Source organism: Jaculus jaculus, chromosome 1 (assembly GCF_020740685.1).
Source record: "Jaculus jaculus isolate mJacJac1 chromosome 1, mJacJac1.mat.Y.cur, whole genome shotgun sequence".
Lineage (NCBI taxonomy): Eukaryota > Metazoa > Chordata > Mammalia > Rodentia > Dipodidae > Jaculus > Jaculus jaculus.
This window is the reverse complement of record NC_059102.1, coordinates 21205683-21228475: the sequence shown is the minus strand read 5'-3', so window position 1 is coordinate 21228475 and position 22793 is coordinate 21205683. Positions and strand designations below refer to the sequence as shown.

The 22793-nt window shown below is 46.4% G+C and overlaps 1 protein-coding gene across 32 annotated transcripts in view; it reads left to right on the top strand.

Annotated features, from left to right (window-relative positions):
* The window catches only part of Tcf7l2 (transcription factor 7 like 2), a 207581-nt gene that overhangs the window by 121406 nt on the left and 63382 nt on the right, over positions 1–22793 (top strand). Inside the window, exon 5 of one of the 32 annotated variants that reach the window (XM_045148985.1) lies at positions 14550–14690. The exons of the other annotated variants lie outside the window; for them this stretch is intronic. Within the exon in view, the coding sequence (XP_045004920.1) occupies positions 14550–14690 (141 nt within the window). The remainder of the gene's footprint in view (positions 1–14549; positions 14691–22793) is intronic. 32 annotated transcript variants of the gene reach the window in all.

Genomic DNA, 22793 nt, shown 5'->3' with positions numbered 1-22793 from the left:
ATACTCACACACCTTGCTGTGAATACGTGGAGTATTCACATTTCCAGTTACCCAGTTGCTTTTCAATTGCCCACATAGAGGGAACCTACACACATCTTGGTCATTGTAGGCCATCTAGCAAGAGCAGGTGACTTGGAGATGCTGCTTAGCCTGGTGACTCGCCTCTCTTTAGTGATCTGTTGTTTCTTGTTCGACCTTTGGGAAGAAAGTGATAATGAAGGACTAGAGGGATGGCTCAGCAGTTAAGGCACTTGCCTGTGAAGCCTAAGGGCCCTAGTTCGATTCCCTAGCACCCAAATAAGTCAGATGCACAAGGTGGCACATACGTCTGGAGTTTGTATGCAGTGGCTGGAGGCCCTGGCGTGCCCCTTCTTATCGGCCGCCCTCTCTCACTCTCAAGGGAAAATGAAGCAGTGTGATTTTCTGTGTGTGACATAGTATCTATTGATGGCACCCAGTCTGAGACTTGATGAATTCAGGCGTTAAACCGTAAGAGGTGAACTTGGACCCTGAGCCAAAATAACAACCCTGTCACGCCTCCAGAGGTGGGGGCTGTCCCTGGGCTGTTGCCAGCCAGTACAGCTGAGTGGTCGTGTGTGTGTGTGCAAGATAGAGGTGCGTGGTATCCATATGGGTAGGTTTCTGTTTTTCAAGCCAGGTGTCTTTCCAGTCTGCACTCCTGAACACAGGCGGAGTTCCCCCTCACTTTATGCTTGGTCCCAGATAGCATGAGTTATCTTGATGATTGATGGTCAACCGTGAAAGCTTTGCTCCTGATGGGTGTTTGGACTTAAAAGAACACAAGGCGTTCTTGATTCTTCCCTCAGGAGCTGCTCTGCCCTCCACCCCTCCACCCTGCCTTCCCTTCCCAACCTGCCAGCGTCAGCGTGAGTCACAGTGACAGCCTGCCTGGCCCGCTGCCGCCTGCCGCCCTTCCTTGTGGCCTGGACGACTGAGTCCCGACACAAGTTGCTGGCACAGAATCCAGAAAACAAGCCACACCTCAGGCTGGTGATGATATGTTAAGAGAGCTTCTTCGCTTTGGAAGGGAGTCCCTGGAGTCACACACCGGGCCTGGGGTTTATCTACCCCAGATCTGTGGCCGCTGTGAGCCTCAGTGTCCACCCCTGGTGAGCTGGCCTTGCTGGGCCACAGAGGAGTGCGTGTCCCCTTGGCGGGTAGAGGGCAGTCGTCAAGTGACTCACACACCAAAGGTTAGGGAGGTTGCTGGTGCCAGCGCCTCTCTTCCTTGAGCACACACATCGTCTCGGATCTCTCAGATACTTGGACTGAATTTATGCAGAACATTCTGGATTTATGAGTTAGACTTGGGCTCAGTTTATTATTTTGTACTTTGGATTCTTTCTTTAAGGAGACCCGAGATAAAAATATCATTGTTTGCCAACTTGCTACCATCAGTTTTCCCTTCGTTCACAAAGGATAGTTGGAGCTTTTAGGAGCTACTAGATGAAGAGGTTAGGGTTCTCATGACACGCCAGGTTTTTGCCAGGCTAATCTTGCAAGTAATGAATCCTATGGTTCATGCCTTGTAATTTACAATGTTAGGGACACAAAGTTGTGGAACTGGGTGGGTCCTTGTCACATTGCTGTAGGCTATTTAGGGGTGGGGGTTCCTGGCAGGTTTACATGTACTGGGACTCCTCATCTCCATCCACGATTTGGATTTGGGCTTGATGGTTTGGGGTTCGCTTCTGGCTGCCACCACCATCCAAGTTCTTTATAAGCATTGGCCCCGTCACATGAAGAATTTCAAGCCAGTATCTTTGACTCAGTGGCTTTCCAGTGGGCGATTGTGTTCCATAGGAGACATCTGGATTGAGGCTGGGTTGACCTAGCTGGGTGGGGTTGTTTGTCACCCAGTGCGCAGAGGCCGGGAATGTTGGCAGAGCAGCCCCTCACCACGGAGAAGCACACGCTTGTCAGCGCCCCAGCCGAGAAGTCCTGCTCAAATGAAAGTGTTTATTGAATAGCTGAAGGATAAACTAAGATACAGAAGAAAATACCTTAAATAAATAGCAACACAGTTTGCAAATGTATGTTTTGCTTTTGTTTTTGGCGTGTATGTGTATGTGTGTTTATGTGTGTATGAATAAGTGCATGCTACAACATATGTGTGGAAATCATAGGAAAACCTTGCGCCTTGGTCCTTGCCTTCCACATCATATTTTATTTTATTATTCGAGAGAGGCAGATAGAGAGAGATTGGGCATACCAGGGCCTCCAGCCACTGCAAACAAATTCCAGACTGCATGTGCCACCATATGCACCTGGCTTATGTGGGCAGTGGGGAATCAAACTTGGGTCCTTAGGCTTCTCAGGCTAGCGCCTTACCCACCAAACCATCTCTCTAGCCCCATGTTGTTTTTTGAGGCAAAGTCTCATTGCTCACTGTTGCACTTGCCAGGCTGGTAGGCAGTTCTCTTGTGTCCATCTCCCTTTTGTCCTAAGCATGCTGGGTTTTCGGGACCCAAATTTTAGGGGACCTGGAGATCCGAACTCGGGTACTCATGCTCGCTTGCCAAGTGCTTGATCCACTGAACCAACACCCCAAATGTATACCCTACCTCCTTTCTTTTTTCACGTTGCCAGTTACTTTTTGTGATTTAAAGAAAAACACTTGATAGATTGCTAAATAAACTTTTTTTTAAAAAAAGATTTTATTTTATGATTTATTTATTTGACAGAGAAAGAGAGAGAGAATGGGTGCGCCAGGGCCTCCAGCCACTGCAAACGAACTCCAGACACCTGCGACCCCTTGTGCCTCTGGCTAATGTGGGTCCTGGGGATTCAAACCTGAGCCCTTTGGCTTTGCAGGCAAATGACTTAACTGCTAAGCCATCCCTCCAGCCCTGTTAAATAATCCTTAAAAAATAGAAATGATTAAAATAGAGACATGAAAACCAGTAGCTTCCTCTGTTACAGGTCTGTGGCATGGAGGGGCTCCCTGCCCACTGTGTTCTGCTTGCTAATGATACAGCAGTGGATTTAGTGTAACCTGGTTTGTATAAGCAAGAATACAGATCCACATTTGCATTTCTCATAATTTTAGTTTTCTACTCATCTAAGCCCGTATTTAAAAAGTGAGACACCCAAAAGCAAATCCTCTTGCTTCTCCTAGAACACTAAAGCTTTTTTTGTTTGTTTGTTTGTTTTTAAGATAGGGTTTCAGATTACCTTGTAGGATTCACATTTTTGCTTTCTAAATGCCCTTCTTAAAAGAGACGCCCATCGACAGAACATCATCATCTATTGCATGGCTCTTCCGTGACATTTCTAGGAAAGCAAATGAAAGGTGTAAATTAAGAAAAGCAAGTGTTTGTGGTTCCCCTTTAACCTTCGGTTATGTTAAATGGCTCTGTTGAAGAGGGCTGTCACTGCTCTTGAAAACTTGGGAAAATCCACAGCGAGCCGCACCATTAGTTGCCTTTGGGAGCACAAGATGTTTGATGTGAAAATTATACGGACACGTTTAATTGGGTATATTGTCACCCCAACAGATAGCTATGGAAGGGTGACTCTCCCCCTCCCCTGCTTTTTTAGCTAAATTGTTTAACCTGAATTTCTTGCTATTCAGAACTGCGTTCCCGTGAATCAGAGGCCATTTTTCAATGCCTTTGTTTAGTAGCATTGTCTGTGTGACCCAACTATAAATTTCAAGACATCTGGAAAGAGCTGGCTACCCATCATGCCTCCCTGATTCAGAGGATGCTAAGTCCCGTGACCCCTCATTCTCTCCCATAATTTACAGTCCTTTTCCTCAATTCCTTGGAAGCCCAGCCAGCACTGAAAGAAAACAGAAGCTTTCTAGACAGTGGCTTCCTGTAAAATGGGAATAATAATTCTTGTCCGGCCTGCTTCCAGAGCTGTGGATGTCCTTCTGGTAGAATGTACATAATGTGAAACAGGTACAGGGATGAAAGGGCAGCTCTACCAGCTCCCATTCTGTATTAAAAACACAAAAGTTCAGTTCATCCATATCCCACTGGCTTCACCCCTTGAAAGCGTGCTCTTCAACGTGAAGGTTGGAGGTGGGCACTGGGTTTCTTCCTCAATTCTTCTCCTGATTTTTTGGAGACAGAGCATCTCACTGAACCTGGATGGAATTCACTGATTGGCTAGACTGGTTGTCCAACAAGGCTCAGAGGGTTGCCTCTCTCCACCTCCCTAGCACTGGGATTACACGAGCTTACCACCATGTCCAACTTAAAAAAAAAGTTATTTATATTTATTTATTTACTTACTTAATTGAGAGAGAAAGAGAGAGAGCAAGTGAAAGAGAGGGAGGGAATGGGTGCATCAGGATGTCTAGCCAGTGCAGACAGACTCCAGATGTAATCACCCCCCTGTGTATCTGGCTTATATGGGTACTGGGGAATTGAACCTGGGACCTTGGGCTTTGCAGGTAATGACCTTAATCACTAAGCCACTCCTCCAGCCCATGTCCAGCTATTCACCTGAGTACTTAGGAGTCTGAAATTGGGTCCTCATGATTACCTGGCAAGCCCTTTACCAACCAAGGCATATCATCACATTCCCCACACCTCACCCATCCTTGCCCAAATCCTCCTCACAAAATTCAGTTGCTGGTACTTCTAGTCATCCTCTCTCTCTCTGCCCTAAATACTGGCCAATCTACTTGTGGTTCCTATGGATTTGCCTATTTGTAGCATTCAGTATGCTCACAAAAACAGGTTGTGTGATTGGTTTCTGTGATTTGCCATAAAAATTTCAGGTTCATCTAGGTTGTAGCACATGCCGGCACTTACTTTTTGTGCCTGAGTAATATTCCACTGTGTAGCTAGACTTCTTAAATTTTCAACATATATGCCTTTTTTGGGAAGTTAAGAGTCTGTATTATGATAACGACTATTTAAGGACCAGGATTTCCAAGGCTGTGTATTTCAACAAGTCTGTATCTCAAACCTTGGAGCAAGAGGAACGTAGAGTTAGTTCATAGTCTCTCAGGTACTGAAGACTTTCAGTCAATAAAAGAATAACTATTTCCAGGTAGTTTGTCTGTAGGTTGGAAAAGGATTAAGATCTTATCTCCAGTGACTCAGGCATGTCTCAGATAAAGCTGTCTTCCCTTGTCACCATTTTCTTGCCTTGTAGAAACCCTTGAAACTGGGTTGACAGCCGGCCAGCAGCCTGATGAGTTGAGGTTGGGCCAGCCTGTGGAACCCTCCTGTTTGCATTGGGGTTTCTTCTTGGTTGGTGCTTAGGGCTTTAAGAAGCACAGTGGAGCTTGCGTTCCGGACATGGGAAACTCACTTCGCACTCGCTCTGTGGTTGATTGGCTGGAGTCAGGGCTTTTCTGTTCAGGGTGAAACCAGCCTAGGTCAGATTGTCTCATTGCTACTCTCCAGGGCTGCTTTTGGAATCCATGACCCTTTAGTATTTTGTGGAGAGACTTTTCAAGGAAAACTTAAACAATTATGTGTTGGTTGCACATGCTATATGTTTGATGAGGACCTCAACTCATGAAACATGGAGCCCTCAACGATGTTTCAGAGAACCTTAGATAATGGGTGTGTGTCAGGGCCATCAGAACACAAAGATACAGTGCCTGGTATTCTCATCCTGGGGGGATTTTGGCAGTCATCCATTCACTTACTGGTAGGGGGAAATGGGATCAAAACGATAGAATGTTTGCCCCGCATGTGTGTCGCCCTGAGTTCGATCCCCAGCACTGCATAACCTGGACATGGTAGCACATGCAGCACTCTGGAGGCTGAGACAGAAAAATCAGGAGTTCAAGTTTATCCCTGGCTACATAGGAAGCCAGCTTGAGGCCAAATGGGCTACATGAGTAAAATTCCCTTTACTAATAAAGATGTTTGGGGTCAGAAGGAGCAGGCCAAGATTTGTCTTTCATGGGAGATGTTTTATGCCCCTTAGGTCAGGACTCCCACTCACCCTTACATGTGGGGAATCCCCAAATTCTGCCACTCTAAGAGAAGTAATTATGGAGCCATGGAGACATCTTGGGTCTAACCCAAGCTAAGAAACCCTGCCTTGGGGGGGTGGGGCACAGGATGTCTCGTTGGAAGGAGCACTTGCCACCCAAGTATGAGGACCTGACTGGATTGCCAGCACCCAAGGAGTGGGCGCTGTGCCATTCGTGTCTGTAATTCCAGCATGCCTAGGGCAAGAAGGGAGGAGGAGACAGAAGAGTCTTCCAAAAAGCTCCTGGGCCAGCTAGCCTGGAAAACACAGCAGCGATTGATACCCAAAGTTGTCCTCTGACCTCCACACGTGTGTGCCCGCGCCCACACACATCATAAAATAGTAATAATAATGGTGATGATAATAATAGTAGTAATAATAATAGGGGCTGGAGGGATTGCTTAGCGGTTAAGGCATTTGACTGCAAAGCCAAAGGACCCAGGTTCGATTCCCCAGGACCCATGTTAGCTAGGTGCACAAGGGGGCTATAGTTTGTTTGCAGTGTCTGGAGGCCCTGGTGTGCCCATCCTCCCTCTCTCTCTCTCTCTCTCTCTCTCTCTCTCTCTCTCTCTCTCTCTCTCTCTCTCCCCACTCCCTCTTTCTCTGTCAAATAAATAAATAAAAATAATAAATCGCTGCCTTTGGCCACATCACCATATTTTAGGCAAGAGGTGCTCTTGATGACCTTGGATCATGCTCATAGGTAACAGTGATGGCTCCCTAAAAGGCCCAGGTACAATGGTGTGATTCTTTCTGAGGGTGAAATAGTGGGAATAGATATCATTTTGGAGCCAGGGATGCCAGGACCATTCCTGTCTATGGGAATCATTGCTTTTGAATATTTGTATCTTTAGCTCCTTCCCTTATACCTGGAGAAACTTCAAAGAAGTCATTCCAAGGGAACTTTTTTTGTGCAATTAACATAGTCTCTGTGTTGTATCCCAACAACATTTTCTCATAAGTTAGCCCCTTGTTTGCACAATCATTCAGTCATTACACCATGAAGACCCTCTGGGGCTTGATGGTGTCTGGAAACATATTAGCAGAAAATAGCATGGTATTATCTAATGCTAATAATTGGTGAGTAGAAATGAGAAAGGGGGATACATAATTGGGGTTCCCGTGGCTAACAAGATGTGGATTACGGAAGCATTTCCAGGAGAAATTCCAAGGTTGTTTTGGAAACCTGTTATTTGCATTTTAAAACATTTGATTCCCATTGATGGGGGGGAAGCTTCCTTTTAGCAAAGCGATCTACGGTTCCTGCAGACTTGCCAGCACATTCAACCTCTGTGGTTTTCGCCACCCCTCGGGTTTATATTAAGTAGCTTGTCCCTTTGTGGGAAATGATTTGGGCATATATGTGTGCCAGTGGAGAGCGGAGGACAACAACCTGTGTCAGTCCTCTCCTTCCACCCTCTGGGGGACAGGATCACTTGTTATTTTGTAAGGGTGATGGGTGTTGAGCTAGCTCTAGAGTATCATAAGTTTTCTGGCTCCATTTCCATTGCTGTAGGCACATTGGAATTATAATAGGGCTATGGGGGTTCAGGAGAAGTCCTGAAAGCCAAACCCTGAGCTCGTGTCTGTTTTCCAACTGAAAAATTGGACAAACCTGAGTGAAAAGAATAATTATTAAGTTTTATTCAGGAACATAGGAGGGTCCACACACTGAGGAAGGGAAAATGGATACATCATGTGTCCTGGGAGCCCATGGGGGAAATGAGCATGGGCCGACGCCGTGAAGAGCAATTAGAGAGGGGCTGGAAAGATGGCTTAGCGGTTAAGTGCCTGCCTGTGAAGCCTAACAACCCCGGTTCAAGGCTCGATTCCCCAGGACCCACACTAGCCAGATGCACAAGGGGGCGCAAGCATCTGGAGTTCGTTTGCTGTGGCTGGAGGCCCTGATGCGCCCATCTGTCTCTCTATCTGCCCCTTTCTCTCCATGTCTGTCTCTCTCAAATAAATAATTTTTTTAAAAATGGGGGGGATTGGAGAGGAGAGAGAAGAAAGTGCAGAGAGCTCTTGCCATTTAGAGGGCAGGAGGGGATACAGAGCCCATGTGGGAGTGGAAGGGGGGCTTTCCAGGACCTGGAAGTTCAGGAGTGATGAACAGCCAGCAGAAAGAGGGGCCTGCTCCCCTGTTAAGCATCTACCTCAGGGTGGTGGGCCTTACCTTCAGGCTCTGGTGACCCAGAGGGCTGATGGTCAGGGCCAAGAAGAGGCCAGCCATGAAGCCAAGTTTTAGGGCTGAGTTTAGCCATCCACAATGTTAGGATCAGATTTACATTCTAGGAAAAGGGAACTCCCCCCTCCCCCCACAGGCTCAGGATGTTTTTGGAAAAGCAGGTCTAGGGAACTCCTTTTAGTCAAGAGATGAGGAGAGGAGAGCTCCTTCTTTGATCTCTGGTAAAGTGGAGATTGCAAAGACAGACTTAAGGACATTTCTGCTTTCTATTTTTCGAGGTTCTTTCACCCTAAACTACCTAACAAAGCTACTGACTCCCTGTCAGGATCTCGGATGCACAGTCCACTTTGCATCCTGCTTTACAGAGGTGCTAGGCAGATTGAACTCCTGGTCAGCGGGCTTGCAGAGCGAGTACCTTTAACTCCTAAGCCCCTGATCAGGATTCTGCCCAGCACTGCTCACACAATGCAGCATGCGTTGGCATTCCTCCCCAAAGCTGGCCGGGAAGAAAGTACCACCCGCTGACAAGAACCCTGCAACCAGCACAGTGTAACGGTTACTGTTAACAGTCGGGCTCCCCAAGTATTTGCAGCCTGTCCTCCTTCAACCCAGGCTTCCTGCCTCAAGCTCTTCTGTAGCCAGTTGTGGCTGAGTAGGGGACTTGGTCTGTGTGTTACCCCCGAGTGCGTTCTCTTAAGTCGCTGGTGAGCATGGCTCTATGAGTGGCTTGAGTGTCTGGAGAGCTGACGCTGCTAAGAGCCACACACTCAGTTCCCTATGGAAATAAGGGCTGTTGGGGTGGCGGGGGGGGGGGGGGTTGCTCACTTCATCTGCTCTCCACCCTAGGAAGCAAATGGGAGCAAGGCTTTGCTGTCCAAGAGGATCCCATGGGTGAATGTCCCTGAAAACAGGGTTATCCCATGAAGGGTGTTATTTGGTGTACCAGCCAAAACTGCTAGCACTTCATTCGTTATCATTGTTATGATTTTCCCCTTTGCATGCCTTAGCCAGTGTCCCATGTCTGGCAGCAGTTACTGTTGCCAGCCTATTGCCTTTTTCCCCAGGAAGGCCTTGACCTTAAGTTTTAGAGGTAATTTCAGTTCCATACCAATTGAAAAGTAAACGTATCTTCTTTCCTCATAATGACCCAGTGACTTTTTGTTGTTGTTGTTGTTGTTTGTTTTTTAAGGTAGGGTCTCACTCTAGTCCAGGCTGATCTGGAATTCACTATGTAGTCTCAGGCTGACCTCAAACTCATGGAGATCCTCCTACCTCTGCCTCCTTAGTGCTGAGATTAAAGGCGTGCACCACCATACCTGGTTAACTATTTCTTTCCTTTTTAAAAAAAATAATTTTTATTTACTTGACAGAGAGGGGGGGGGAGGGGGGAGGGAGAAAATATGAGCATGCCTGGGCCTCCAGTCACTGCAAACGAACTCCAGACGCATGTGCCACCTTGTGTAACTGGCTTATGTGAGTTCTGGAGAATTGAACCTGGGTCCTTTGGTTTTGCAGGCAAACACCTTAACTGCTAAGCCATCCCACCAGCCCTTATTTCTTTTTTTTAATGTTAAACTTTATGCCAAACTCTTTAAAAAAAAACCCACAAAACATTTGTACCTTCCTTCCCTGCTATGATACCATAATGAACAAAGTATATCTTAATATCAACTTCTCAATATTTGACAGCTGTATATAAAGAGAGAGGAAACAAGCCATCAAAACTTTTTTTAAAAAAATCAAGATGTTGCCAGGCATGGTGGCACACGCTTTTAATCTCAGCATTTGGGAGGCAGAGGTAGGAGGATCGTCGTGAGTTCGAGATCACCCTGAGAGTACATAGTGAATTCCATGTCAGCCTGGGCTAGAGTGAGACTCTACCTCAAAAAAAAATAAAAAATAAAAAATAAAAAAATCAAGATGTTTCCAGGTCCCATTCTTTAAAAAGAACTGTGTGGGCATGCGTGTGTGTGAGTGCGGTGCTCTAAGCATGGAGGTCCGAGGATAAACTTAGGGTGCTGGTTCTCTGCTTTCACCTAGTTTTAAAAAATATCTTTATTATTTGCAAGCAGAGAAGATAGAGGAGAGAGACAGAGAAAGAGAATGGGCATGCCAGGGCCTCCAGCCGCTGCAAAGAAACTCCAGACGTGTGTGCCTGTTTGTGCGTCTGGCTTTTACATAGGCACTGAGGAATCAAACCTAGGTCTTTAAACGTTGCAGGCAAGCACCTAACTACTTTGCCATCTCCGCAGCCCCTACCTAGTTTTTGAGACAGGGTCTTTCACTGTTTGGTTGCTAAGATAGCTAGACTAGCTGGATGCAATTACTTCCATCAAGTTACCTCACCTTCTGAGGTGAGAATTGTTGATGGTGTTCAAAGCCAGATTAGCCTGACCTATGAAGACCTTCTCTCTCCCTCTCTCCCTCTGTATTGGTGTGCATGTGAGTTGTAGGTTTGAATCATTGTTACTGTTTGGTTCTCAGTCTCCTTGTTTTGTACACGTGCACACGTGTGTGTGAAATGAAAGTTCTGCCCTTTTGCCAACTGTTTTTAAAAAATCATCTTTTTATTTTGCTTATTTTTGTAGATTAGCTTTTCTTAATATTTCTCTTTCAAATAGATTCATTATTCCTCCAGAGACATTTTCCTAAGAAAATTCTTCCATGGACATAGAACCTTCAGTGCTTGTATTTTGAAATCTGGGTTTTAGTTTCAGGTGTTTTTTTTTTTTTTATTATTACTTTTTCTTTCTCACTACATAGACTTGGGTAGGTCCTTTAATATACTGGCATTGGGATCTATAAAACAGTCAAAGAAAAAAATAGATGAGTGATTGCAAGATTCACTCCATGTCCAAATTCTGGTCTCTTTACAGACCCACGGGTGGTCCTCTCTCTTTGCTGAAATTAGAAGCTGTAGGAAAAACACAACCCAAGCCCTTAGACACAGAGACACAGAAAAAGGCTTAGTGTAAGGAGTGCACCCATGCTGTTATGAAGGCTGAAAAGTCCCCACATCTTCAGGTGGCGTGCAGGGAGCCCGGGAGGACTGATGGCATTGTTCCAATCTGTCAAAGTCCCAAAGATTAGGAGAGCTCATAGCAGAACTTCCTTCTCTAGCCTGGTAAGTTGAGGCTCAGCACCCTAGAGATACAGTTCAGCCATGTTCCCTCCTAAAGACCATTCGGCCAGAGGACTTCCCTCCCTTTCTCCACTTTCTGGTCAGCTCAGGCCTTCATCTGTGATTGCACGAGGCTCATTTGTAGTAGGGAAAACAGTCTGCTTTACCCAGTGTATTCATTCCAGTGTGAAACTCATCCACAATGCCTCATGGAGCCAACCAGAGAGTGTTTTTTAATTTTTTTTGTTTATATATTTTATTTTTTTGTCATGTCAGGGACTTAAAATGGAAGCATTGAACATGGTAGACAAATGTTCTACTACTGAATTACAGCCCAAGCCCAGAGAAATGTTTGACCCAATATCTGTGTACCCCAGTCCAGTTAAATGGATGCATAACATTGACCTCACTGAGTGCAACTGTTGTGAGGTCAAATGCTCAAGCCTTTTCCTTCTGCCTAGTGATTGGTTCAGATTTTCCTAGTGATCGTCAGCCATTGGTCAGTTCCACTCTGATATTATTTCATATAAATTTTATCTGCATGCCTTGGTATTTTTAGGGGTTTCTGTCCTTTTAAATGCTTTCTAACTCTTTTTCTATACTTCCCATTCTGTGGGTATTTTTCTCAGTAGAGAAGGTTGGACTTGCTAGCTCGCTGCCTCCATTCTGGTGTATTGACTCAGACTGCTACTCAGCTACTTGGTGGAGGGCACGGGAAGCTTACGAGCAAGCAAAGGAGTGGGATTCACAAATAGAGCCATGGCCCTGGCTGGCCCTCAGATTTCCCCTTCCTGTGGCTCTGTGTGGACTTAGCTCACACATTTGCCCATCGTTAGGTGCTGGGCAGCCAGGGAGACCCAGACCCACCCCATTCTGCCTGCCTTCTCTCTCAGCATGATACTGCTTGCTGGAAGGTATTATATCCAGAAATGCAGCCAGCCATGGGCAGTGCTTCTGGGGAGTCAAGAGCAGAGTTTGGCACTGCTACGAATTTGCACCCTTTTCCCCCTGGCTCTAGGGTGATTGTGCTCCTAGGTCTACATCTAGAGACAACAGGGGAGAAGCAGGACTTTGGGGCAGTTCAAATAGATGTGGCTGTTGCATGACCCTCTGTCCCCATTCCCAGAGTCTGGTCAAGAGCTACATGTGGGAAATGCCACGTATCCTAACCCTGTAACACAAGGGAAAGGCAAATTCTGTAAGTTTAAAGCTGGTGGCTCTTAGTGGTAAGGAGAATGTGATCTGTAAATTTGGCTCTGAGATTCCCATGTTTCGAGGCATGGAAGATTATATAGGTCTGTAGAGAGGGGTGTATGCATGCACGTGTGTGTATGTATCTGTGTGTCTGCATATATAAGGCAAAGGTGGCAAGGAAGTAACTGGGGGAGAGAATTTAAAAGGTGATGTGTGTAAAAAGCCCGACGTGGTGGCACACACCTTTAATCCCAGCACTTGTAGGCAGAGGTAGGAGGGATCCTCATCAGATTAAGGCAACCTTGAGACTACATTGTGAATTCCAGGTAAGCCTGGGCTAGAGTGAGACCCTACTTTGAAAAACAAAAACAAACAAAAAAGATGTGTGCAAATGTAACCGTGGTTTGGTTGCATCATTTCTTTTCCAACTCCTTCCACTTGCATTTGGGGAGCCTTGCCTCTTTGCTCCCAGCCTCATGTTTCTGGGTTCCCTCCAGAAACAATGGGAGGGTTAACCCTGTTGCCTTGGCATTCAGGTGAGTCACCACCGTGACAGGGCGGGATAAGATCACCTCAGCTGTAAAGTTGGGCTGATCTTACAGATAGACTCACACTTGTCTTGTGACTCACCATGTTTACCATGACGGCAGCAGGGGGATGCAGGGTGGGGTCCCTGCTCTTTTTGTTGAGACCCAGACCTCTGTAAGGGGAGGCAAGTGCTCCCTCTGGGGCTTGGCTTCCTGGGGGCTGGTCCCTGGCTTCTGGCAGCTGGTGGGCCACAAATACCTCCATACATAGAGTCAGCTGCAGGCAGCACTGGCGGTGACAGCTCATTTCTAGGCAGTTAGGCTCTTTCTCATCTGTGGAACACATTTTGCTTGTGGATAGCTCTAATCCACCTGAAAGAAACTCAGGCTCCTAGGGAAGGTGGTACTACAGTAGCCAAGCTAGCTGCTCTCAGAATCATGGCTGCTCTTTTACCAACCCATCCTTTATTTTCATTGGTCACTTATCTCCTAGAATCATCTAGACCCATCTAAGAGTAGACAGGTTTACCTACTCCATCTTTTATAATGAACATTAAGGACCTCCCGCCCTCCCTCCCAAGCTGGGTATGGAATCGGAATTCGATGGTAAATTGCTTATCTAGAATGTGTAAGGCATCGAGTTTTATCCCTGGTACTACCAACCAACCTACAAACAAATTTATATATAAAAAAAAGAATGCTGATTTGTTGTTGTGAAGTAGCCCTTTTCTCTCCTAAATTGTTTCATACCCCTAAATTCTTTATGCTGTAAATAGACCCATAGTGGCATCTGACTATGTACGTAATGGAAAATGTCTACATTCAGTCACTTACCAGACTTGACTGAGACAAGGTCTATGTTTTCCCTCTACCATTCACTAGCTGTGTGACTTTGGGCATGCTCCTTAACGTCTCTGAGTCAGTTTCCTCCTCTGGGCGAGGGGCAGCCACATCCCTGCCTCGTGGGGCGGCTGTGAGCAAGCACATTGCTGTTTAGAGCCCCCATGGCTGAGGTGGTCATAGGATGGAGCTCCTGTTTCATGGAATTCCTGAGCACCTGAGGTGTGTCCGGGAGAGAGGCCTGGGATGATGGCTTCTCTCAAAGGGTCATAGTCTGGGGGAAGAAAAGGTGGCAATCAGCAGATCCCCAAACTGCTCAAGTAGTAAAGGGAGCCACAGGTATGTGGGCAGAAACACCAGCCATTTAGCCGTAAGAAGTTCAGTAACATCAGCTGAGGGAGAGGATGCCAGCTAGGTGATTGCCTGGTGGCTCTGAGGAAGGAGTCACTGGGGCATGGATGGGTAGGGCTGGGGTGGTGGGAAGGGTCACGCAGGAAGGCTGCATGGGAGAGGCTGTGTTTGAGATGTCCCCCGGGACTGGCTGATTGGCAGGGGGGTGGCGAGTTCTGGGCTCCCGTTGGGATCTGCCTTCCCTTTGGTGTGGAGCTCCTCTGGGAAGGTGGGTTAGGGAGACAGTCAGGCTGGGGGCTTGCATTCACCCTGGTAAGCAGGTGCCAAGCCTCACGCTGTCCCCCTTTCTCCCTGGCAGCAGAGCCCCCTCCCTTGCTGTACTCAGGGGTGTGCTTGTCAGCACTTCTGCCCCCTCTCAGACCTCGTTGTCAGCACGCAAGTCTTCAGGGACATGAAAAGCAGCCACTCCTTACACAAGGCTGGGGAGCCCTGGTGTCTGGAGGTAGGTCTCGGAGCAGAATGACGGTATGAGATGAGCCAGTTCTGAAGGCGAAGCCACCCTTCCAAAGTTTACCTCTCCTGAGGGCAGGGCCCCTGCACCCACCGCCTTCCTTGTCACTGTCGTTTTGGTGCCATGATGTCTGGTTTGCTGACCGCTGATAGGGAAATCACAGCCATAAAATTGCCAGTTTACAAGAGGAGGGTGGAGGCAGTTGTACTGAGAATGTACCCCCAGAGCACTCCCCCGTAAAAGCCACGTGATCTGGTGTCACGTGAGGCTCTGAGAGAATGACAAGCAGTACCAGCATGTTATCCCACTGAACTTGACCCCAGGAAGTAGTTTCCTGGGACTCTGTACAGCTCCCAATGGCAGGAAAGTTATCACCCCAGCTTTGCTGTGCCTATTAGCAGCTCAGGACCCAGAGATTGTCTTTTCAGATTCATGGTGCTGAGAAAGACTCTCTCCCCTAGCAGAGGCGGATGCCGCTTGATAGCTCTTCTCACAGATGTTGCTCTCCAAGGACAGGAAGCATTGTTAATTTCCTTTAAATAATTCAATACAGTGTCAATACCTCACACTGCTCCATGCGGGTGAGTGACAGTTCTCTTCAAATTAGTAGTCCCACAGAATAAAGAACATCTAGAACACGCTTTTATCTTCAAGAAAGCAAGTCAATGCAGATTTAAAATAATCATAAAGTAACTCTTAGATGTAAATAACAGATGACTTAGTATTAATGCTACTTCTTTCTTTTCATGAATATTCATGAGCCAACTAATAAAGTGTCTTAGAAACAATTGTTGTGTCCCTACTAGGTGCTAGGGAGTGCACATGCAGGAATACAGGACATGTATGCCCGTGTTTTGCTTTTAGAGAGGGAAAATGTGGAAGAAATCATGCTTAAACCCTTGTTAAACGTAAGAGGTGGTAAAGTAGCATTTCAGAGGACAAGAGACAGGCAGAAAAACAGGTAGAAAAATGTCACACCCATGCTCTTATATAACCTGTTGATAATCTCTTAATTTCAGATGCATTTCTTTCCAGTCATTCATGTTCATAAACTTGAAAAGCATTAACGTTGGGGGTGTCCCCCAGACAGTTTTGTGTTCTCTTCTCACTTACTAGAATGCCAAGGACGCTCTTCTGTGTGTTGATGTGTGTTAATTCTGGTTAGGAACTTCCTGTGTCGGTGTTCTTTGATCTAACTGTTCCCTTCTTTCAGCTATGTGGGAATGGAGTTTCTTGTGTGTTTTGAACTTTCCCAGCCTCTTGTGCCTGCATGTGGGCCGTACTTCCACTCTCCATGACAGGGCACAAATGTCCTCCTCTGCGGTGTCCATGGCCTGCTGGGAGCCTGTCTTAGCAGCCCCTTCCTGGCCAACATGGCTGACCACTCTAAGTGAAGCTCTTCACTCCAATGGTCAAGGATAAGGCTCTTCACCCACGAGGGCCTGGCAAAGCTACCTCTGTGGTCAGAGTTGGGAGGTGGATCAAGGAGAACCAGGCACCCATTTGGATATGAGGAAACCGAAACAGAAAGACTTCTCCTTACAAGTCTGAAGGAGCCCTTAGGACCAGTGACCTCGAGCCGTTTTCAGCCTTGTCCTCATGACAGAAACATCTTCTAGGGCGAGGAGGTTCTTACGCACAAATTAAGAATAGGCCAGACATAAAGATGCCACGCATGGGCCAGTACGCAACTTCTCTTGCCCTCAGGCGTCCTGTCCTACAGGTTGCATTTGGTGGAGCATGCGCAGCCGGTGCTGCTGGGGACTGGGGGGGGGGGGTGCTGGTGCTGCTCCCATGCTGTTTTGGGTGCAGCACGCTTTCTTGGCATGTGGGTCTTCATGGAAATCTAGACGTAACTGCTCTCGTCCTTGCTGCTTCAGGAATTGTGGTGGGGTGTGAACATCTCAGTCTGCTATGTGAGTGTGCCCTAGGGAGTGCAGTGGAAACCTCACGTGATTGGCAGTCGTACGTTTGAGCCTTGTCACCTCTGTTGGCCAGGATCTCGCTCCTCCATGATGCAATCCCTGGATCTGTTCAAGGGCTGGTAATGGAACACTAGCCAGGCGTGCTCCATGGGGTGCCTAGGGAGATCTTTTGACATTTAACACGGGCTTCCTGTGGTCCAGACACTACTGGAAATGTTTTGTACTACTGTATTTAACTCTTTGAAACCTGACAGCAACCTTCAGAGGGCAACGCTGTGATTCTTCTCATTTGGAGAACAAGATAGCTGAGCTGCAGAGCAACTCCGCCACGTGCCTTATGATCACGCAGCTAGCGGATGGATGGGCATCAAAAACATGCTGCTAGTGAAAGATACAGTTATTTCCAGTTTAGAGTCTTGCCCTGCTGAAGGAGAATTCATGTGGGCCTCCTTGACGCCTTCTTGGGAGCTGGAAGGGAACTTTGAGGACAGCCAACGTTTTAGTTTTTAAGAAACCTTCTGAGCTTATCTCTATCGAACACCCATTGTCCCGTTTCTCTCTATGCTTCTAATCCATATTGCTTCTAACCCTTTCAATCTCTTCCTCTAGGGAATTCAGAGAGAAAGAGTAAATATGACTCAGCAAGTCAGTACCCACCTACCTGGGCAGGTATGAGTCATTTGTTTCTAGTTACTTATTCATGTATATTTTAAAGCTAGTCACACAAACTCATTGCACTGCGGCTATTAACATGTTGAATAGTGACAATAATTGGGTGTGACCCCCAGCATAACTGCCGTCAGATAAGAAAAGAGCTTTTTCCCCCCCTGTAATGGCTTAGTCAGTAGACACCATGCTACTGAAATATTTGCACACTAGCCCTTTTGAAAGTCTTTGTATGAACCCTTCCCTTGCTCTCCTGTTTCCTTCCTCTGGGAGTTCTGTAACCTTTTCCTAATCGGTGGCTGAGGAATTAGTAAGATGGTACTTATTCTGTCCCTTCATATATATATATATATATATTTTTTTTTTGGTTGGCCTACCCTTTTGCTAAGTGTTGAGCCTGTTTTCATTTCATTTTTCACTTTGTGCGTTTTTGAAGAGGGAAGAGTATCATTGCTACTTACTCATGAACTGCTCAACCTATAAATTTAAGGGAAAAGGAGACTTCAGCTAAATTTGCAAAGCTAGTCACAGACAGGGAGTTAACCAGTTTGGTGGGAGGAAATGAAACTTTTCTTCGGTTTATTAGACCACATCCTATAAATCTGTGGCTTAGTATATGTCTGATTTCTCAAAAGCGTGGCATCACTACCAGAGCTTTATTTTTGCTTATTAGTTATTTGAAAACAAATATAGATATGACTTCATTTCCTTGGCACTTAGTTTTTTAGTACATAGTATATATGGAAAACACTTCTCTTCATAACAATATATTATAAGGGAAGTTTTTGCTAATCCATAAATCCCTGCATTACAGGTCTCAGTTAGGAAATATTCAACAGAAACTTAAAAACAAATGAGTTTCATTCCTTCCAAACCCCAATTAGAAGCCGGGTGCACAAAACACACACAAAAAAACTCTCCTAAGGGCAAAGTTCGTATTTGGACATTCTCCATTCCAACTTCACAAAGCTGCATTTTAAAAGTCAGAGGTGGTCTCGCGTATGCTCACTACACCTGTGCGTCATAGGAGGTGTTCCTGTGCCGTGAAGATTCTTCATGGGATGTCTCCTGACTGTCCATTGCTCCAAAGCAAACAGTCTCTTCACTGAGTTCCTGTGCTGCTGATGATATAAGCTGGAGATAGTGAAGTCAGTGATTCTGGAACATTCTATAATGCCCTCATGGTGTGTATGATGCATGGCTTCCTTGTACGACCCTGGGGCCTTCTATACACAGTGGACCAGCAAACCCTGTCTCTCCCAGTTCATACTCATTGAGTGGATAGCATGTGAGACCACACCATATTCCTGTCATTCTTGGTGTTGTTTCTCAGTGGAAATCTTCCAGTTTAACTAAGTTCATAGACCTTCACTGCGGGTTAGTCTACAAGGCCTGCCTAGCTATTTCTCATGCCTGAGTGAAGTCCTGCTCTCCAGCATAATGTAGCTTTGCCCAACACACATTTTCTTTGCGTTGATAACAAAGGTCATTCACTAATAGAGAAAACTTGTGACAGCCTGCTTTCCCCACAGTTTCTTTTAAATAATTCCCTTTTGTAATTCTGGGAAAAGATGGATGACTGCTTCATGGGCTAAACTTCATCATGGAAGAATATGAGACCCTCAAGTTTTTTATTCCTGGTTGCACCCCCCCCCCCATAAAGTAGTCACTACCTGGGTGGGGACATGCCTTGTACTGATACCTCTGACACTCTTTTACTTGTCACTTGCCATATGTTGTGGAATGTCTGATTCTGACTCCTATTATCAGTCCCTTGAGTGCTATCAGTGAGGTAGGCATTGGGGATTTGGACATAGAGGAGAACCATTATCTCACCCCCTAGTTGGGATTGCAATTTGCTCATTTATATTAAGGGCAATGATTGCTAGGTATGCAAGATGTTACCTTTCCTTCACAGTCCGTCCTGCAGACCCTGTTGAAAGGTACCTACTGCTTCAACTTCTAGTTTAGTGAGTCTAAACAAGAAGCTATACCATCATTCTTCCTTTATGCCTACCTTCCATTTCTCTGTCATATCTCTAACAAGTCACAAAAAAAAAAAACTATTTGTATTTTTTTTTTTAATCAGTAGTTTTCTAAGCTTGGGAGCAGGGTGGTTGAAGCTCTGGATAGTCCCCAGTGAGGTCAAGTTAAAGTTTTGGCCAGCCTTTCCTTTTGAAGCCCTGGCCTCCACCTCTACTTGGGCTGGGAATGAGGAAGGAGATGCCCTTTGTACAGCCACAGTGATTAATTCTGTTTAGCCCTCTTGGGTGTGTGCTTGTCTGAACACTCGTCTCCCTCTGCGGCTGGGCCACGCATTCTGCTCACGGGCAGAGCGGATGGCCCCTGCCACGGGAGTGCAAGGCTCTTCTCTAGAAAGGTCTCAGTGAGATGTTTGCTTGGATTCATAAAGGTTCAGTTTTGGAAAGAACTAGTTCCTTCCCGAAGGGAGGGTGGGGATGAGGGAGGAGCGAAGACAGCAGAGAAAGAAGAAAAAAGAAGTGAGAAGCACACAGGCAACTGTGGGACACATGGCTGGCCCATTCCGCTTACTTCCCAGCTCCTGCTGGACATTTGAGCTGAAAAGCTTGGGGTGGACCCCATATGGGCCCCTGTTCTTGGCAGCAGCTTTTAGTATTCAAGAAACCTGAGTTGGCTTTAGGTAGCACTGGAGTGAATGTGATCTTCAGGGTGGAATCAGGCATACTCCTGGAGCCTTTTACTCAATAGATACTTGGTTTGGTTCATGTCCTTTGGGCTTCTGGAAGGCATCAGTTTTGCTTGGGGCCGTGTGACAAGTGAAAACTCCATTGCCCCTGGGAGTATGAGAAACCTTCACGAGAAACTTGTAGCCATCTGGAGATCCAGCCTGGTGGTGGTCACGTTCTGGCTTCTGAACAAACTTGGATGGAGCTTCGAGGGAAGGGTGTCTACCAGAGAGGATTGCTTGTGGCTGCTGTTAAACTGGCTTCAGAAACATGGTGGCCCTGCATGAAACATGGGCCACTTCTTGCCCTTCTTATAGGCAGGGATGGCAGTGTTTAGGGACAAATTGTGGCCTTTATAATGTAGGATGTATTTTCCCATAAGGGGAATGAATTTTCCCCCCTTTTGATTCTGCTTAGGATAGTGACATGCCCTCAGGTCAGGTTCCTTGGGTCTTCCGTGCAGTCTTGCCAAGTGGGGCCACCTGCAGCTATCTGCTTTTCACATTTGTACTTACTACAGAAAGATATTTTTGTTATTTGCACATGTATGTGTGTATGGATGGGCACACAAGGGTCTCCTGCTGCTGCAAAGAAATGCCAGAGGCTTATGCCACTTTATGCTGGCTTTGTATGTGCGCTAGAGAATCAAACCCAGGCTAGTAGGCCCTGCAAGCAAATGCTGTTAACTGCTGAGCCAATACCCCAGTCCCTGTACTTACTACCTACTCTCGATTTAAAGTTTGATGATGAGGTTTCTTCTGAGATAATGGGATTAGTAAGTAAATAATTAAATGTATTAGGTAAGAAAATTGACTTTTCCATTTGGCCTACAGCTCTATGAATTTTCTCCCAAGACCATATCATTGCCACCAGCACCGCGAGCAGGATGGAGCTGCTCCGTCCCTGTGCGCACCCTTGTGTGGCCCTGGGTGGCCGTGGGAGGCATGGGCTTTCCTTTTATGCTGCTCTCGTTTTGATGGAGCGTGCTGGTTCCCGCCAGCTCTTTCTCTCAGAAGCCCATCTGTCACCATTGGTCTAAGTGTTGACTCTGTCCCTTCTCCCAGGCCTTCTGCACAGAGCCAGCCCCAGAGCATGGTTTGTCAGCCTGTTAGTTACTGGTGCATCTACATTCACTCTTTTCATTTTTTATTCTGAAATGTTCTTTTCTTTCCCCTCCCTCCCTTCCTCCCTTCCTTCCTTCCTTCCTTCCTTTTTCTTTTTCTTTTTCTTTTTCTTTTTCTTTTTCTTTTTCTTTTTCTTTTCAGAGAGAAGAGACAGGAGGGAGAGTAAGTAAGAGAGAGAGGAGAGAGAGAATTGGCATGCCAGGGCCTCCAGCCACTGCAGTAGAACTCCAGATGTGTGCACCATCTTGTATGCATGTGCAGCCTTGCGGGCTTACACTACCTTGTGCGTCTGGCTTATGTGGGGTCTGGAGAACTGAACATGGGTCCTCAGGCTACGTAGGCAAGTGCCTTAACCCCTAAGCCATCTCTCCAGCCCTCCAAGCTGTTCTTGCAGCACTTACTTCTAGGACACTTTGGACTACCATGTATTAGGAAAATACAGGCTACTGCCAAAGAATAATGTCACAGGCCAATAGTAGTGTTGCTCGTAGAGGCAGCAGGTGAGGACGTTCTGCTTTAATTTTGTTTTTGTTTGTTTCTTTTCTAAATTTTTAAAAAAATATTTATTTATTTAGAGACAGAGAGAATGGGCACAGCAGGGCCTCCAGCCACTGAAAATGAACTCCAGATGCAGACCTTGTGCATCTGGCTTATAGTGGTCCTTGGGAATTGGACCTGGGTCCTTTTGGCTTTGTAGGCAGATGCCTTAACTGCTAAGCCATCCCTCCAGCCCTTTTTTGGGGGGCAGTTTCAAGGTAGGGTCTCGATCTAGCCCGGGCTGACCTGGAATTCATTATGTATTCTCAAGGTGGTCTTGAACGCATGACGGTCCTTCTGCCTTTGCCTCCTGAGGGCTGGGGTTAAAGGCATGCACAACCACGCCTGGCTTATGTTTTACATTTATCTGTACTGTTCTTTTCCCTGGTCAGTACAGATGACCAAGGTGTGGACATGATGTCCAAAATGAAGATGGAACCTGACCCATAGATTTCATTGACCCAACTTGGTTTGCTCAGGCTGGCCTCACTTGGCCTATTAGCCAGATGAAAGGAAGAAGTGGGAGATGCTGGCACTGTCTCCCGAGTTCTTAAAGATGCTTGATATGTTCGTGGGGACCCTGAGCTGCTGACCCTCCAGGTGCTGTTCGTGATTGCTAAGGTAAAGGCAGGGCGGCTCCCATGTGTGTGCCTGTTCTCCTGGGACATGATGTGAGGTGACCTGAAAGTCCCCAGCTCAGTGTCACACTTGAGTGAACTAGGATGATGCATTGGCTGGGGGTGGTAACGGCAATTGCATACATGTAAATTCTTGGGCAATCTAATTCCTGTCTTTATAATTACTTGGCCACCTGCCATTGCAGTCAGTTGAGGAGTAGGAGCAGTGACCCAGTACAGAAAGGAGAAGGGAGAAGGGAGTGAGCTTTCCTGCTGGAATTTCAGTGTCTAAAAAATGTGTTGGGAAGCAGGGAGTGGTATCTTAACTGCCTTATGCACATGAGCCTCTGGTTCTTCCCTGGCCAGGCTGCGGAATCTCAGAGAGTGTGGTGGGCTCAAGACATCCATGAAGGAAAGGAGTGAGTGCTGTTTAACAACAGGTTTCTGTAGTCAAGGTCTTCCAGATGGAAGGATGATTCTTACTTAAAAAGAAACACAAAAGCTGGCAAGATCACTT